This window comes from Mesoplodon densirostris, chromosome 2 (genome assembly GCF_025265405.1).
Source record: "Mesoplodon densirostris isolate mMesDen1 chromosome 2, mMesDen1 primary haplotype, whole genome shotgun sequence".
Classification (NCBI taxonomy): domain Eukaryota; kingdom Metazoa; phylum Chordata; class Mammalia; order Artiodactyla; family Ziphiidae; genus Mesoplodon; species Mesoplodon densirostris.
The window spans coordinates 62,445,044-62,464,599 of NC_082662.1; the positions used below are offsets into that span (position 1 = coordinate 62,445,044).

Genomic DNA, 19,556 nt, shown 5'->3' on the forward strand with positions numbered 1-19,556 from the left:
ACCTATGTTCTAACCAATGGGATTTGAGCAGTGATGTATGCAACTTCTGACTGGGTATTCAAACAGAACAGGCATGTCCTCTCTTTCCTAAGTACTATTAGGAATTATCATTCCTAATGGTTGGAATGCTAAACAGGTAATAAAACATCGTATACCATGTGAATGAGGGTCAGATCATAGAAATGGTAGAGAAATAAGACCAAAAAAAAAAAAAAAAAAAAGGCTAGGTCTGAGATTAACTCACAGAACAAAGAAACCATATAAACTCAGATTTTTCCATGAGAGAAAAATAAACTCCTGTCTTGTTTAAGTTACTGTTATAATCAGCCAAAATTATATCATAACCCATATCAAATATGATATATAAAATGTGATACTACACACAGTAGTATGGCATGTGGCAATGGCTATTAATAGAATGACAAATGGGCTTAATAGGTAGTGACTGTCATAAATATTGTGGCAAAACATCAGGTAAAACAGTGTCTTGTGATCCTGCAGAAGGCAGACAAGCTAATAGAAGCTGTAACAAACAGAAGAAATGACTGAAAAAATTTACCACTGATGCTCCAACCCAGAACCATAGCAAAGGTTAATCACACCTCCACCCAAATCTCTATCTAACTAAGCAGATCATGGTCAATTTCTCTTTCAGAGCACTGCTTAAAATTTGTCTACTCTTGCTTCTAGTCTATTTAATACCTATATACATTTAATACCTGTATATACATTTGGCTATAACTGATGTTTATATATATATATAAAATCATATATATGTTATCATATATATATTATCATAGTAAAGACTCATTTTCCTGGCATGATTAGATAATGCGACATGTCATATAAGTATATTTTTTCAGGTAATAAAATTCTCTAAGCAGTTTCTACTATTTCCAATAGAATTCTTTCTAAACTATACATTATATATTCCCCATCTTAGTAGAGACTGTAATGAATCTAATTTAACCTTCCACTGAGCACTTTACTTCATCATTATGAATATCAGTTATTATATTTTAATAAGGTCTTTCTTAGTTTATGTTTATTCTAATTGATCCTTTGTTATATACTGATACTCACAGCTGAACCCATCAGTGTTCCCACTATACTGTTCCCATAACTATCTAATGAAACAGGAAGACATGAAGGCTGACACAGGACACCAGATGGCTTTCTAAGTTTATTTCCCTAAGTCAGTAGGCTCTGTAACTAAAATGGAATCAAACCTTTCCTACATAATTAAATGCAAACTTTTAATGCCTGTTTTCCTTGAAGCATACAAGAAACAGTTTTGATTTATTGCTAGATTTACTGAATTCTAATATTTTATATGGCAAAGGTTTCTGAAAGTTTAACACATTCATGTATTTTATATCTATATATTCTTATTTTGATTTTATATATTAAAAAAGTACATAATCACTAATAGAGTTTAACTCAATATTCTGTATATATAGCTGGCATACAATTAGTGCTTTTATCAATGACTGTCTAAGGTATAAATGGGGCATTACTCCCCCCTCCAACAATAATTGGTTAGAACAAAGTGGAAAAAAGCACCAAAAGTGGAGGAGCAAGTATCCATAACTTAAGAATTTCTGAACACTTAAATTTTACTATAAAAAATATTGTCAAAATATATACTAAATATTAGAACTGTCTGGAAAGGAGAGGGGAAAGAAGGAGTAGAAATGGCAAAACTAGTTAAAAGGCAAATAATTACTTCTAAGTGTTACCTATAAGCTATTTCTTATAGAAATTAAAACAAATATTTGTCTGAAAAAAAAAAGAAACTCAAAAGCTATTCATTTAGAATAAAGAACATAAATTCATTCTTAAAAGGACATACAATTTTAAGAACTGAAATTTTATTAAAATGTGGCTTTAAAATATAATATTTTTGGGAATTCCCTGGTGGTCCAGTAGTTAGGATTCCAAGCTTTTACTGCCAAGGGTGCAGGTTCAATCCCTGGTTGCGGAACTAAGATCCCACAAGCCACACAACATGGCCAAAAAAAAAAAAAAAAAAATATATATATATATATATATACACACATATATATAATATTTTCATGTCTTTTGAAAACAATCATAATAGTCATACATATTTTCTAAGTTCTTGAAATTTTCAATAATGTTCCAAAGCCAAAAACATGCTTTTTACTAATGTGTTCTCTATACATCATTGAAAAAAACACCACAATACTGATTTTTACTACATTTACCAATAGCAAGGTTCTCTCATTCCTTTTACACCTTCAACTTCACAATATTTTGTAAGAATTGCTAAGATGTGTTGAAAATCTGGATACACACAAAGAAGAGACTTTAACAAAGGCAATCTGGGAAGCAATATACTTAGACCAAGAACAAGAAGAACTTGGGGTAAGGGTCCAAGAATCAAAACCCATCTTTGCTACTTATAGCTTTGTGACTTCAGATATATTAATTTCTTTAAACCTCATTTTCCTTTCTATACAATTGGGCAATGATAGTTATCTCATCAGGTCATTGTGATAATTAAAAATTAAATGAGATGATATATGAAAAAATACTTCACACAATGCCCAGGAACTATTTCCTTTTATCTGATCAGAAGTCAGAAGCTTAATTATTTAATTCATATTATTTTGTTTTATTATACAGGCATCTGGGATTAAACTATGTTTTAATTTCAATGTGACAAACTATACATGATTAAAATGTCATCTAAAGACCCCTTTACCAATTCAAGTGCATCAAGTTACAATCTCTGCCCTAAAGAGAATAAATTTGTGTACTCATCCCAACATGTTTTGCTGCCAAAATTAAACAAAGGTAGCAATAAGCACCACCACAACAAAATCATTTTTTTAAAAAGAACTGTTATAAAATTTAAATCACAATATAGTCCAAAGAAATGGTCTTTATGTCTGGTTAACAATGGGAAAGGGTAACAGCTTTGTCAAAGATTATGCTCATCATTCCCTCTCTTCAATCCATCTCCATTTCTATTTCCTGAGCATATCATATCCTATTACCTCCTACTGATGGAGAGATCAGCAAATACCAGGAGGCTTCTGGAAAATAAAGTCTAGTGAGGCTCTAACCCAAGGACAAAAGAAAAATGAGGACTGTAAAGAGGATCTGGCAGGAAGGGGACACGATCACACTAAACTGGATCACAATTTTAACTTAAACATTTAATGTGGATTCTTAAGCACTTTACATCCTATATTCACTTAACTAAACTATGGTTGATTCACTCAACACATAAACTTTCTAAACATTAAAATAATTTTGCTGGCACACACAGTATCACCATGAATTAGTTGAGACCTGGCATACTATTCTGAAAAGTTTGTCTATCCTGAAAATGCAATCTGGCACAATACCATAGGGGAGAGGCTAAACATTCAAGGAATTCAAGTCTCCTCATAGTAGCCTTTAATCTTTTTCTGACTGTGACTCACATTTTACGCTATAACCCAGCAGTCACACATATGCAAGTAGACACAACATACACCCCTAACACTATTGTTTCATAAAGTAATAAGGACCCATACTATGTGCTCTAGTTTTTCCTTATTCTCTGAATTTAGATTCTACTTCAAAAAAAAAAAAAAAGTGGGGGTCACAGCCCACAAATTGAATTCATAATCCACTAAAGGGTCCCAATCCTAAAAACACTGCTATAAAAAATGTAGTAGAATGTTAACATTTGGAAATCATTTTTTTTCTGGTTTTAAAGTCTAAAATTGTTAAAATTAAAAATATTTAAGAAACCCTCCAATTCATCTACTAGAGAAATAAGATTATAGAGCCAAGTTACCTTGTCTCATATAGCTATATATTTCCTTGATTTCCCTCCCCTTTTCCTACTGTCACACAATTCTTTTCATGTACCATGTTTTCAATAAATACATACTGAATAAAAAATTTATGGGAAGGTATAGGCTAGAAATGACTTCATAAAGTAGGTAGATTTTTAGCCAGGTCTTCAAAGCAGCATAAGATTTCAGTTGGTGAAGTAGGAAAAAGAATATATGCAAAGGGACATGGGTTAAAAATTAACACCAGGTTTCATGCTTACAAAACGATTTTAATCTATTTATTAGTGAAGACTCAAAGATCAAGAACAGGTTCACAAAAAATCACCAAAGACCGTATCACAGAAAAATAAAAGGTGATACATAGTAAACAAAACCTATGAGCATACTTATATAAACTCACTGAATGCCAGGAATGAAGTCTACCCCCTCTGTCTTTAGAACATTATAAATTAAGAAAAGTAAAAGTTATACCTCAAAATTCTGCTCCATTATGTTTCCACCTTTACTCAAACTCTCCATAATGGCCTTATTTCGAAGAATATCTTCTTCACTGAGATGTTCTCTTCTTTTTCTTGATTCTAAAACAAGTCCATTCACCAGATAAAAGTCGGCCAAAAAGTTTCCTACCCTTTCCTAAAACAAAATCAAATATTTCAAAATAATAAAGTTTATCTTAGATTTTTTTTGTTTCGAAGTAATACACAATTTCTTCATAAACATATAACATTTAGATGTAAATAAAATATTCCTCTGGTACTTGAAATTATCAAATTATCTTATACATTCTATTAAGCTAAAAAATACATAAAATAACACATTTCAAATTTGTAAAGGAAAATTTAAAACACACAAGATGTATGGTAGTTAATCTGCAAATGAATTAAGTCTAAGTAAAAACAACACATAGTATTCCTTTAGAATCTACTCCCAAGTAGCACAAAACTATCTGACAACTTAATTTAGCTAATAGTCAAGTATCATGAGTTACAAGGAGGGGTCAGGGATAATTAATGTTCCCATTTTATAGATAGAAAAAAATGGAATAAAAAGAAATAGTCTTAGTCACATAAAAATTTCTAGTACAACTAAAATTAATTACCTGTTCCAATATTCTCTAACAGGCCCAAACTTCAAGTTACAGTTGCTTGCTTCTTTCAACAAAGGGAGAACAACCAAGTAGTTTTGCTTATCAATATAATTATGTATTTATATTATGGATTGGGGATAGGGAAACTCAAATGGATTAAAAGGACATCAAGAAAAGAGGGCTCCTTCAACATTAACCTTCACCTTTTTTCAGACCCACAGGTGGTCAGTTTGAAATACCTTACCTCGAAAAACATGATCAGTAACTACTGAAAACAAGCTTCCCATTTCTACCTGCATGCAGATCACTTACTCTCCTCTTGCTGCTGTTTTCTGGCATTCCAAAACTAAGTGTTTATTGTTGCTTCCATTTCCACCTTGCTTTTGGTGGCTTCCTTACCACTCATTAGAAAGCAAGGCATTCTGTACCTGTTTCTACCTACAAAATGGGAACCATAAGCATTACTGACTCCCTCCTTACCTGTCAAAGATTTAAGAAGATCACCTAGACACTCTTCAAGAGCTTTGAGCTGCTTAGCAGTAGCACTAGATGAACAGCAGCTTCAATTTTTATCTTCTCTTGAAGTGATCCTTCTAATGCTGTCCAGAAGAACAGAGTACAAACAAATAAGACTTCAAGCCAACAAATGGATTGCAATGTAGGATCTCACAACTGTGAATCCTATAATGCTACTTGTTGCCAAATAGGCTTAGAGAGGAAAATTGATGAACCTAGATCTCACAGTGAGAATTTTTCTGTGGTTGGGAAACACTCAAGTGATAATGATCAATTTTTGAAATCTTATAATGAAAAAGCATTTATTAAAAATAAATCATATCAATAAAAAAATTTAAATGTATATTCCCCATAATCCAGCCATCCATTTCTTGCTATCTATAAAAGACAGTGCAAAGGCATGTAAAAAGATAGTAAACATAACATCACTTATAGTGGGAGAAAACTGGACACAAATGTGTGTCCATCTAAATGTCCCAAAATAAGAGACTGGATAAATAAATTACAATATATCCATACTATGGAATACTATGCAGTTGCTAAAAAGAATGAAGTAATACTACTGAAAAGAAAACACTTCTAAGACATTGGGGGAAAAAAAGTTGCAAAACAATAGATAAAATGATACTTTATAAAAAATAAACCTATCAACAACTAAAGCTAAATATTATTATAGATAGATATTTATGTACATAAAGCATAAAGAAAGGTCTGGGGGATATACAGCTGGATAACCTTCTGCAAAGGACTCTGGGATTGTGAGTAGTGGTCAAGTGAGATTTTTCAGCTTTATGTGTAAGACTGTGTGCTGGTTAATTTTATGTTAGTTTGCCTAGACTATGACGTCCAACTGTTCAATCAAACACCAGTCTAGATGTTGCTACGAAGGCTTTTTCTTTTTTTTTGGCTGTCCTGTGCAGCTTGCAGGATCTTAGTTCCCAACGAGGGATTGAACCCAGGCCACAGTGGTGAAAGCACTGAGTCCTAACCACTGGACCACCAGGGAATTCCACGAAGGCATTTTTTAGATTAATTAAAATTTACATCAGCAGACTTGAAGTAAAGCAGATTACCCTCCATAATATGGAAAGGCCATATCCAATCAAATGTAGGCCTTAAGAGCAAAGACTAAGGTTTCCCAAAGGAAAAGCAATTCTGCCTCAAGACTGCAACACAGAAACCCTGCCTGAGATTCTAGCCTGCAAATTTCAAACTCAAGACCATATCAACTCTCCCCTGAATTTCCAGCCTGCTAGACTGCTCTACAAATTTCAGACTTACCAGCCTCTACATTCACACAAGCTAATTCCTTAAAATAAATCAACCTCTCCCTCACCCTTCTCTCCGTCTATAGGTATATATACATCTATATGCAGATATATACACATACACAGAGAGATACAGAACTCCTACTGATTTTGTTTCTCAAAGAACCCTGACTATTACAGGCTATTTTTGTCTTTCTAATGAGGATATATTCATTTCTACTGTGTGTAATAAAAGATAAATAGAATTCTTAAAATCTTGGCCCTTACCTAATGTGTTACTTATCCTTGACTTTAAAATTTTATAAGATGCTTCTTCATACATGCAACTAAAAAATGTTTGAATATATTTTGAATATATTATATTTGAAATATTATATATTATATAACCTCTTGCTGACAGATGAAATGGGAATTATGGAAAGAGTTTACAATTCACTAATGGGGAAACCGCCACTGAGATTTAATTTAATTACAGTGTTGTAGAAATGTAAGCTTATTTAATTTTAGTCAAATATATGGAATACTGAGGGACAGATACTGGGCAAGGAAGTAGTTTAAAATTCTAATAGAAGAAAGAAAAAAGGTCCAGGGAAATGAATGTAAAAGTATATGCTTCTTTGTGGTCTTCCTGAGAAATAAAGCATTAGAAATATAATGGAACCATGTGAAGACATTGTTCCCTGTATAATAATAAGGCAACTAACAACAAGAATATTTTTCAACATAAAATTCAAATGAACTAAACTTTCTCTCCTGGCTTCTGTAAGAATATCTTCCAACTCTGTAACCAACCAATATAATTCCCTATTTGAATTCAAGGAGAAGAGAATAAACTACTTGAAAACAAGTAAGTAAGATACTTCTTTCTACCTGTATTTCCAGCACATTATTTTGGCAACATTAAATACTAAACAATTTTTAAAGTGTAAAAATCTCGACTTGCACATACTGTTTTATCTTCCCGAAAAAGCCATCCTGTTTGGGCACGCGTGAAAGAAATTGATTTGGTTGATAAAGTTGCAGAGTAAATATCGCTACTCATTAAAATGTCAACCTCTTCTTCTGTTTCCATCTCTGACTCCTGGGGTGGGGGCAAAAGGTAAATATAAGAATCTAGGTTTTCAAAGGTTATTAGTGCCACATATGAAAATGTCAACAATTAAAACGTTACAGATTTCAAAAAACAAAAAGGACCAATTCTAAAAAAATGTGAAGTGCTAGTTACTCTAAAAACAATGACAGAAGTGTAAACTTCATATAACTAAATAAGTTAGAATTATAACTAAATATGAATCTAAAAATACAGGACACATAAAAAGTGTACTCACACTCTTCCAGATATGTAATGGAAACAATACTAGATTACCCATTACAGAAGTACAAAGTATGCAGAGTAATTGTAAAAGATTACTTTAAGAATTAAGTAGACATGTCTGAGACAAAATGCCTGTAAGAAGGTTTTGTTTTCTTTAAGTATAGATGAATCTTACTTTAGTTCTTTTTAATCTAAAGACCCACCACTATGAGCCTTTCTTTCCCAATAGTTTTAAGTGGAAGGAAGGAAGGGAAGGAGGAAAGGAGAGAGGTGATAAGGCAGGAAAAAAGGAAAGGAGGCCACATGGGATCTTCTCTATACACCTTATACAAAGAAAAGGAATCCATAAATATCAACCCATAATTTCCAAACTCAATTTAGCAGCCTTACTTCAACATATTCCTCAGTGCTGGCATAAAATAATTGATCGATAATTATTTTTTAAAAGAGAAAGCTTTGTGCTTGTTTCAGGGACAGAAAACTAAGAGACCAGGTACAGAAAAGTAAATGAGTAGGTATTAGATGAGGTTCTATTCTAAATATAATAGGCCAAGAGAGATTCTCTGATATTTAGGACCCCAGAATCCGAAGAAAAAAGGGAGAAAAAAGGCAGAACCTAGAGAGTTGACTGGAGAATGAGAACCATCCATAAGGTTTACAATAACTAGAGGCTCTATTTTCCCTACCTCCTGATTTCTAGATTCCCAAGAGGCCCATTTTCTATTCGTCACCACAAACTTTCACCCAGGTATAGCCCATTTCCTTCACCCTTACAAGTGAGGGATAGAAAATCTTGACATTAATGCTAAGGCTGTAACAGGTGAAAATGTATTCCTGGTAACCCAAACTAATTCTGAACACAATTTCCTAAAGAGAAATTTTGACTGGCAGAGATTGTACAGAATTGTTAACCATCATGATGTAAATATATTACAAATGAATTAGGATTTTACGTACTAGCTTGGGAACAACACTATACACAACACGACCTATGAAGAAATTTGCCTTAAGTTTCAAACATCCCATTTTCAAATAAACTTTTGAAACATAACTCTTCTGTAAATCATAGACTATCTCCTAACCACACCATTGAAAAAGACCTGTTGTTAATTACATTCATTCAATAAACATTTAATGAACAATTATTACTTATGTATACATATTAGGATAAAAAACAAGTATTCCCTGCCCTGAGGAGTACTGCTCAAAATCTAGCATTTCTGTATTCTTTTAGACATAAAATACACACACATATACCCTAAATACCAGACCACTGGTGATCTCATTGATACTAAAACATCAGCTAATACTTACACTACTAGCCTTAATCTCTGGCTTCTCTTTTAGTACTATCCTTCCAACTCATCTATTGCCCAGTTAGCTATCCTGCTGTTATTTAAAACATAAGAATTCGAATTATTTAGTACATATACGATAGTCTAGAATAAGGGTCAGCAGACTATGGCCAGCAGTCAAATCCAGTCCACCATCTGTTTTTCAAGTAAAATTTTATTAGAATACAGCCATACTCATTCATTTATATATTGTCTATGGTGGCTTTTATGTTAATAACAGCAGAGGTGAGCAGTTGTGACAGAGACCATATGACCTGCAAATATATTTAAATATCTAAAATACTGACTCTCTCCCTTTACAGAAAGATTCTACCAAACTCTAACTAGAATGTACTCTGTATTAGGTACCAGAGACTACAACTAAAAGAACCCCAAACCTCTGAGAAGCTTAGCCCAAAAAAAGAAGAAAGCCATATAGACAAAAACAGCATTAGAAGCTCTATGGTACCAGATTAGTGAGAACATCAAGAAAACAATGGTCACTTGGCAGATGAGGAAGTAACACTAAGTAGGTGCCCCACCAGGGTGAGGGTACAAGAAGAAGGGTATCCTCAGAATTGGAAACAATACGAACAAAGGAATGAAACACTAAATAGCCTGGAAAAAAATTGCAAAGAGTTCAGCATGAAGGTACCTATGATAACAGGGTAAGAAAAAGGCTGGAAAAGTGAACAAAAGCCAGGTCACAGAAGGAACCATGGCATGCTAAGGAACTTGGATTTCATTCTTCAGGTAATAGGGAACTTTTAAAGTGTCTTTAAGGAAGACAAGTGTCATGAATTTGTTTTCAATGTTCAACCTATCTCCAATATGTGACATAATTTAAAAGCAGACAAGAAGGGGGCCAGGAAGATCATTTATGAGACTTTTGTGACAGTCCAGTTGACATAATGAATATCTAAATTATGGCAATAACAGCATGAATAAAAAAGGGATAATTATAAGACATGAGGGAGACAAGAATAACCACACATGTTCTCTAATTAGGAAACGTGAGAATACAAGAAAAGATGTCAAAAAAACCCTCCAATTTTTCTCGCTGAACAGAGAATGATGTCAATCACCAAAGGGAAGAAAATGGGAGAACGGGCACCTTAAAGGGAAAATGATGTGTTAAGTCTTAAATAAGCTAAATTTTGAGGTACCTAGGAGACACACACGATATCCATTAGGCATTTAAATAGATAGGTCCCCACTCAGAAGATCTGAGTTACAAATATATACTTGCGAACTATCAACTGATAAGAGGTAGTGAGAGCTGTGGGAATGGAAGAGATTATTCTGGCAATTTGTAAAAATGAGAACAACATCAAGCGCATATCAATATTCAAGAAGTGAGCAGACAACAGGAAACAGGCAAAAGAGAGTAAGAAGGAGATATGGGAAAAGAACATCTAATGATCAAGGTCAAGTCACAAGGAAATGCAAATTTTAAGAACTGAGTTATCGATAATAGCAAATACTTCAGAGAAGTCTGTATAAAGAGAGTGTTGAAACAAATACACTGATTTCAGCAACAGATTCAATATGAAGGTCATCTAAAACCCCAAACCTGTTTCCTTTTCCAAATGCCCCAATTCTATCAAGTGGCACCACCATCATTTACTCTGTATTGTAGTCTGTTCAGTGTGCAATAGCATCATGCTTAAAAAAACAAGGTACATACCTTAATTTAAAAATATTTTATTGCTGGGACTTCCCTGGTGGCACAGTGGTTAAGATCCGCCTGCCAATGTAGGGGACACAGGTTTGATCCCTGGTCCGGGAAGATGCCACATGCCGCAGAGCCACCAAGCCCATGCGCCACAACTACTGAGCCTGTGCTCTAGAGCCATTGAGCCAAAACTACTGAGACCATGTGCCACAACTACGGAAGCTCATGTGCCTAGAGACCACACTCCACAACAAGAGAAGTCACTACAATGAGAAGCCCACGCACCGGCAACAAAGAGTAGCCCTGGCTTGCCACAACGAGAGAAAGCCCACACACAGCAACGAAGACCCAACGCAGACAAAAAATAAATTAAAAAAAAAAACCACAAAACTTTATTGCTAAAAAAATGCTAACCATCATCTGAACCTTCAGCAAGTCATAATCTGTTTGCTGGTAGAGGAGTCAAAATATTTTGAGAATTACCAAAATGTGACACAGAGACACAAAGTAAGCAAATGCTGTTGGAAAAACGGCACCAACAGACTTGTTCAACACAGGGTTGCCACAGACCTTCAATTTGTAAAAAATGCAATATCTGTGAAGTGCAATAAAGCGAAGTATGCCTATAACCATAAAAACACATATTTTCCCCCCTTCCATTCTCTCCCTTTGCCAATCCATCTTGCATACTAGCTGTGTGATCTTAGCGATATCATTTAACATTTATAAGCCTCAATTTTTTCATCTATAAAATAGAGATGGTACTATTTAGACAGGTTATTTTAAGGATTTAATAAAAGAGCTTTAAAGTATTTATAGTCCCAGTATGCTGGCATTTAATGCTTAATATATGATAGTAATTGATATACAGTTGTCCCTCCATATCTGCAGCTTCCGCATCTGCAGATTCAACCAACCAGGGATCAAAAATATTTGGAGAAAAAAAAATTCCAGGGCTTCCCTGGTGGCGCAGTGGTTGAGAATCTGCCTGCTAATGCAGGGGACACGGGTTCGAGCCCTGGTCTGGGAGGATCCCACATGCCATGGAGCAACTAGGCCCGTGAGCCACAACTACTGAGCCTGCGCGTCTAGAGCCTGTGCTCTGCAACAAGAGAGGCCGCCATAGTGAGAGGCCCGCGCACCGTGATGAAGAGTGGCCCCCACTTGCCACAACTGGAGAAAGCCCTCGCACAGAAACGAAGACACAACACAGCAAAAATAAATTAATTAATTAATAAACTCCTACCCCCAACATCTTCTTTAAAAAAAAAAAAAAAATTCCAGAAAGTACCAGAAAGGAAAACTTAAATTTGCCACTCAGCAACTATTTACAAGGTATTTGCACTGTATTTACAACTGTTTACCTAGGCTTTACATTGTATTAAGTATTATAAGTAATCTAGAGATGAATTAAAGTATATGGGAGGACGTGTGTAGCTTATATGCAAATACTACACCATTTTATATAAGGGACTTGAGCATCTGTGGATTTTGGTATCCTTGGGGATTCCTAGAATCAATCCCCCGCAGATACCAAGAGACAAACTGTATACTATTAATACAATGCCACTATCCATAGCACCTAGCAGTGTCTAGCATTTATTAGGTCCTTGATAAATGTTTGAGGAAGAGAGGGAAGGAGGAAAAGTCAAAAAACTATTATATATAAGATGAATTCATTTAAGTTACTTTTAGATCAAATCAATACCTTGTTTAAGAATCTATGACTCTCTATTACAACTATAACAGATCCTAAATTATTTTATCTGGCTGTTAAGGCCTTCCATAAACCATGTTCCTATGCTCAGTAAGAGAAACCTTCACTGCAGTCAGATAGGTTGCTTTTCTGTTTCCCAAATAAACCATTCTTAGTCCTACTTCCCTGACTTTACTCATCCTGTTTCCCCCACAAGGAATGTCTTTTTTTCTTCTCTTCGAATCCAAATCTTCCTTGCTCAGTGCCAGTTAGGAAACTGTTTATTTCAATAGTACACATACAAGGTAACTAAGGTCTTGTCAACAGATATGACAGTAGGAGGGTCTAATCTAAGAGATGTTGAGGAAGGGGTCACAAGATGTGGTAAAGGAAAGGAAATGGTGAAAAATAAAAGCCACAGTGACAAAACAAAATATCGACCTAAAAACATTTGTAAGGCTATCAGTGATACATATAGAGACTAGAAAAGCTTTTTCTTTGGTTTATAAGCATTCAGGGAAAAACGGATATAAGATCATGGTGAATATGGTCTCTCAAAGGTCATTGTGGAGGCAATTCCAACATGAAGATATAGTGTTTAGAAGGGGTATAATTTTGTACTTTAAGAGTGAAAAGACAGAGAAAAGAAAGGTGGCCAAAGAGTTGGGAAAAGTAAAACGGTACAGACAGAGAGCCAAGAGAGGTGTTCGTACTAAAGAGAGAGAGATGGTTCACAACAATACAAGAAACTAAGATAGGAAGATAAATGGGGACAGGGCCAGAACAGGTTCAACAAATGAGAACTATGAGAAGTTAGGGTTTATTTAACTAGGAGATCATCAGTGAATTAAGAGCAAACAGACTCAGTGGATTAGTCAGGATAGAGAACAGATGATAAAACTTTTTAAAAAAACTAGAGGTAAGAAAATGAAAGCTTTAGGAATGAACCATCTCAATTATGCCTTATGCCTTTTAAAACAATTACACCGAGGCTTGGTTGCATACACAAACTTCTTTTATTTTTTTGGCCGCACCCCGTGGCATGTGGGATCTTAGTTCCCCAACCAGGAATCAAACCCTCACCCCTTGCATTGGAAGGCGGAGTCTTAACCACTGGACCACAGGGTAAATCCCTACAGACTTTTTTAAACCATTTACAGGAATACTGATAAGACAACATGCTCACCTCATGGTGTATTCGCTGATAAACTTTTTGTTCATTGTCTAATACTACAAAAGATTCAGAGGGTGCCGCATCCCCATTGAAAATGAAGCTTAAATCCCCTCGTTGGCACTTCATGTCAGTAAAGTCTATGAGAGTAGTGTCAAGCCTGTGAAAGATGGATAGATGAGAAATTCTGACAAATAAAATTTCAATAAAAACTTCATATTAATTAAACAAGTTTTGCTCCTTCTAAACTCAAACCAAGATGCTAATACCATATTTCAAAGTCAAATTTATAGATAAAAGCTAAATTTAAAATCTCATTTAAAAACACCAAAAGAATACTTAAATATATATTCAATTTTATCTATATTTCATTTTTCTGAATATATACTTCATTAATCCAGCAAGAAAAAGGTTGTTTCCACATTGTTGATGCATTTCTCTAACTGTACCCTTATTCTCTACCATTTCCTCTACTGTAGCTACTCCATAAAAGTTACTTCAAGGGGGAAGGGCAGAAAAGGAAAGCAGACCTGTCTAACATTCTTTGACACCTTCAAGACCAAGTTGCTAGCTCAGCAGAGTACAGCTGACCCTTGAACACCAGGGTTTGGGGCGCTGACCCCCATCCCCTCCACATATAACTTTACAGTTGGCCCTCCGTATGCACATTTCCACATCCTCAGATTCAACCAACCTTGGATCATGTAGTACTGTAGTACGTATTTCTTGAAAAAGATCTATGTATAAGTGGGCCCAAGTAGTTCAAACCGTATTGTTCAAAGGTCAACTGTATATAAGAGAGGTATAGCCATGGACGGACCACATTGTTAGACTAAGGACTGTGTGTCCACAGTCTTGTCCTTATGATCTGCACCTATGCTTATGCTTGGTACCAAACCTTGCTTCATCCTTCAACTCGATAAACCATTTAACTTACTCTAAATTCTTGGCCTTTCTGCTTGACTTCCCAGATTCAGATTAGCATTCTTTTTCCCAACATTTTCTTTTCCAACATCTCCACAGCCTGAAAACATTATGGATCGTTCCTATGGCAAATATTCATGGACTCACACACTTGTATGTTTGTTGTGCTCATTGTAACCAAGACCTGGCATGGTCGACCCAGTGGGTTGGTCTCAGATAAAATCTACAAATCACTACTTGCTGAAATTTGGGAGAATAATGGAATGGAAAAGTTCACAAGTACCCTGAAGTGCTTCAATCTTGCACAAGGCTTTGTAGGAGAAGCTGAAAAATGGAACATATTTCGCATGCAAAAGAATAACTAGGGTTACAAATAATTTATCACCAAAACTAGTAGTTTTTAAAGGTGAAGGTGATACTGTGAATAATTTTACGAGGACAACAGAGGTGAACAGGGAAATATGGTTATCCTATGTATAAGAGGCTCTTTTCTGAGCCATATAAAATATACACACCCCTCAGAACTGAATAAGAAGTCCTAAAAAAAAAACCAAGCCACCAACTCCTATATGAGTGAACTCTACCTGCTGCTTTACCGTTGAATTCTAGCCCCTGGACCACTTCCAGTGGCCTGCTACTGTACTACTGGTGCCTGTACTACTAAACATATCCTGTTATTGTTTGTACATGTGGCATAAGAGAAAATAATGCCAGTAAAAGGGGCTTATCCCCTACCTCTATAAGATGTGGGCTACTGAAGTTTCAAAAAAGGAACAGATCATTTAACATGTGTGGCCTATTTGGACTCCAAGCTTCAGCTACCAGGGAACTCTATACCCCACAAAAAAAGAAGAAAAGGGCCAGAACAGTCTTTTGCCTCCATTCCCTTCTTGCCTATCCTGGGTGAGAGTAGTAGTGGGTTGCAAGGGGTGGGGGTAGGAATAGTGAGAGAAGAGATGTACAGAGAGACAAAGACAGACTGACACTGGCAACATTTGAGCCCTTAAATCTAATTTTTCATAATGATATAATTTATAATATAATTTTTATATAATTTATCACAATGATATTTTAATGTATTAACTAGTCCTTGGCTTTCAGCTTATAAGCCTAAATACTTTTAATTTTGCCATGTAATTCACGATGAAGAACAAAAAATTCTTTATACAAATGCAAAGATTTGAGTAGAACATGCTCTGTTTCAGATAAAAACTTGAAAAATGCCCAAGTAACAGTGAAAACGAAATAGGGCCTACTTGAAATAGGAAGAGCCTGACTGAGAAAGTTTGCAATGATTATTTTAGTCAGTGGCTATATGTAACCTCAAAATTACTAACAGTGAAAATATTTGTTAGTATTCTCAACAATAAAGTTGCCCACACTTTCCTATTTCTACTAAAGTATTAATTTCTCTTTGACAACAAAGAAGATACTTTTTTTTTCTTTTTTTCGCCACACGGCCTGCAGAATCTTAGTTCCCTGACCAGGGATCGAACCCGCGCCTTTGGCAGTGAAAGTGTGGAGTCCTAACCACTGGAACACCAAGGAATTCCCAAAGAACATACTTTAAACGATCATATAACTGTTCTGAGATACAAGTAAAATTCATTTGAAGTGATGTTTAAAAGAACTAATCATCTCCTGATGTTTAAATTTGAAAGTTTTTAATGTTAACAAACTTCTTTTTCTTTAAAATAATTCTTCATCTATGCAAAAAACCTTTGTCATACATCCTAAAATGCAGCTTCTCCATTAATCTAGTAAACTTTGTTTGATAACTAGCACTTTGAACCTGTCACATTTCTCCCTCAACCTCGGCTGCTAGTAAGTTCCAGGTTTCAGAGTCTTGCTAAACTGCAGTAGCTTCCCTTAAACTACATTCTTTGACACAATTATTCTCTCTCAGCCTCTTATTCTCATGTCTCTATCTTAACCATTTTGTGGTTTTTTTATCATCTATATTTATTAGGTAATATGCATCATGTCATTTACTTTTAAAAGTCATATACAAATGTGAAACAATTTTTTAAAAGAAAGAAGCTCCTTTTCTCCTAAATTTAAGAATCAAACAGAACTAAAACTAACCTTTAGTTAAAGTAGCACATGGGAGATAATACTATTCTCCCAAGTTATCTACTAACTTTGGCAAGCACCTATATTAAGCATTTTTAAACTGATAATTTTTTGATAACCATAATATATTGCTAACAATAGGCTACTGAATTAAATCTACATCATTATCAAATCCTTTCCTAGTTTTCTTATCTATACTTTTCTGTATTTTCCAAGGTTTCTATAATGACCATGAATTTAATGTGCATGAATACTTTCATCATCAGAAACATCTGAGGAGGTTATTTTTTAAAACAAAATCACAGAAACTTCTACCTTAATAGAATTTTGCTGGAGAATAATGACCCTAGAACTTACTTCCATCTAAAGGTTATCTCTTCATTATAATTCAACATACTGAATAATAAATCTCATAAAGAGTTGATTTTTTTAAAATTTCTGCCTTGTGACATGATAAGATCTGACAGGAAGTCAGAGAGGTCCTGGCTCAGTTATTAATTTGCAATATGCTCATAAAAATCACTTCACTTGTCAGAACGTTCTAATCTATAAAATGAAGAGTTTATATGAGATAACCTTTTAAGACATCTCTAGTTCTAGACCCTTACATATTCAAATTAATATTCTGGATTTTTATAAGATACAGACATGTAAAATTTTATGTATATATAAATATACTAATAGATATGAATATACTAAAAAGTTGGCATATTCACCAGCATTATATATAGCTTAGATATATATAATTTGTAAATATACCTATATTAATAGAAAACTAAAGAGAAAATGATAAAATCCTGAAATAAATAAAATAAATAGATTCCCCGTGAGATCCATCAATCTTAGTTTTAAAAGGAAACAGAAGAAAATTAAGATTAGTCTTAAAGTGTTCACTAGAATGGATAGATGACTGAACAGATGAATGGCTAGAAGTATGGATGGGTAGACAGGGGAGGGAAGGGTTGGAGAGGGGTGGAGGAAAAACAGGACAATAGTTATGCCCTCCTTATGTGTCCCTTATTCCCTACAAAGCTAGGAAGAGGGAGGTGACCATCTTAAATCTTCTTAGTGTTATATCATGATCTTCACTCTACTTGCCTTCCAGATAGTCTGTAGTTAAGTAGTAATACCTTTGTTTTAGTCAAGATTTTATGCCTTTGGTTCCTTATCTGTAGTATCTCAAAGGAGATAAAATATTGTGAATATATTACAACATGTTATAAAATACTACATCCAAGTATAAGCTATTACTACAAAAAGAAAAGCTACCTCTAAATCTCAATTATCTGTTACTCAGAAAAAAATCAAATCACCTTACCTGATATTGATACCTTGTTTGTATATTTTACATGCATCAGAAGGCAGAATTCGGGAAAGTAAAGGCACTGTATTTGTAAAAAGAAAAGGCAAAAAAATAACCACCTAAAGTTCTGAGAGTTTACAAATTTTTTAATTAGAAGAAGAGTAATGTAAACATTTTACTATTTCACCAAAATTGTAATAATTTCCTTTAAAATAGTATTTTCCACTTAAAAATAATATACAAAGCAATTTTGAGCAACTTCAAATACCTACTATTTAATTGTAATTGCTATATAGTTCACCACCACCACCCACCAAACACATGTAAGAGTAGCAGAGTTGATATAATGCCACTCTTGGGTACATATTGTAGGATATTACTGTAAGTTAGAAAACAATGCCCTGTGGTAACTAAACCCTCCTGAATGGGTAACCAGATAAGCCTGGATTCCATCTGATCCTCTAAATATAATTGGATTAAATACCAGAAAAGTAATATGTGTAATAGAAAAAGACATTTTTAGAGCTAGATAGTAGAATCTGAGTCTGAATCCCAAATATGCTGGTTACTTAAGCTCACTGTAGCTCAGTTTCAAAATCCATAAAATGTAATCATACTATTTATTGACTTATAGATTTCTACATTCCAGTGTTGCTTACATTCATATCACAAGCTATATTCTCATAGTTTTTTATTATTTATTATCTGCTATATTTTGAGGAAATATGAGTTATTCTATAGATAAATAAATCTACATAACAGGCCATATAATTAAACTACCACATACCAAAAAAAGAAAAAATGTGAAACTCAAAATTTTTGAAATTAAAGATTATATCACAAGTACATGTGTATGTAAGTGGGTGTGTGTATCTATGTAAGATATATTACATGTATATTTTACAAAACTCTGTGTTTTAAAAATGGGTGATAAATCAACCTGGGTTAGAAAGAAACAAAGACTTTGGAGATAATTAAGGGCTAGTTTTTTAGTTAACTTTTTCAAAAGCATCAATATTTGCTCATTAACATTAAAGGTATACCAAATATAAAAAAGTCTTTTTTAAATCCTTAGAGGTCATTTAATCCAAAATGATTTCCAGCATTGAAGACAATTTTCTAGACTTCTTATTTTATAAAAGCAAGAAAATTTTACTGCCCAGAGGGAATATCAACTAAGAGTTACCCTGGTCAAAGAACACAAGGAATAATTTCCAATAAAATTTTTCCTTATATGAAACAACAGAAGTTAAGAAGATTAATAATGGCATAAATCTACGTAAATGATCAAAGCTCCTCTTTCATGCTTATGGAGATCCAGTTTTTCTGTCCTTAAATATTTGGTGTAGCATGAAAAAGATGATTACAAGAAGACAGCA

General features: G+C 34.2%; 1 protein-coding gene across 1 annotated transcript in view; it reads right to left on the minus strand.

Annotated features, from left to right (window-relative positions):
• The window catches only part of ANKRD13C (ankyrin repeat domain 13C), an 81,910-nt gene that overhangs the window by 18,027 nt on the left and 44,327 nt on the right, over positions 1 to 19,556 (minus strand). Inside the window, exons 6-9 of the mRNA XM_060089962.1 lie at positions 18,193 to 18,259; positions 13,893 to 14,037; positions 7,636 to 7,767; positions 4,287 to 4,448 (exon numbers count right to left, since the gene is read on the minus strand). Coding sequence (XP_059945945.1) covers positions 4,287 to 4,448; positions 7,636 to 7,767; positions 13,893 to 14,037; positions 18,193 to 18,259 — 506 coding nt within the window. The remainder of the gene's footprint in view (positions 1 to 4,286; positions 4,449 to 7,635; positions 7,768 to 13,892; positions 14,038 to 18,192; positions 18,260 to 19,556) is intronic.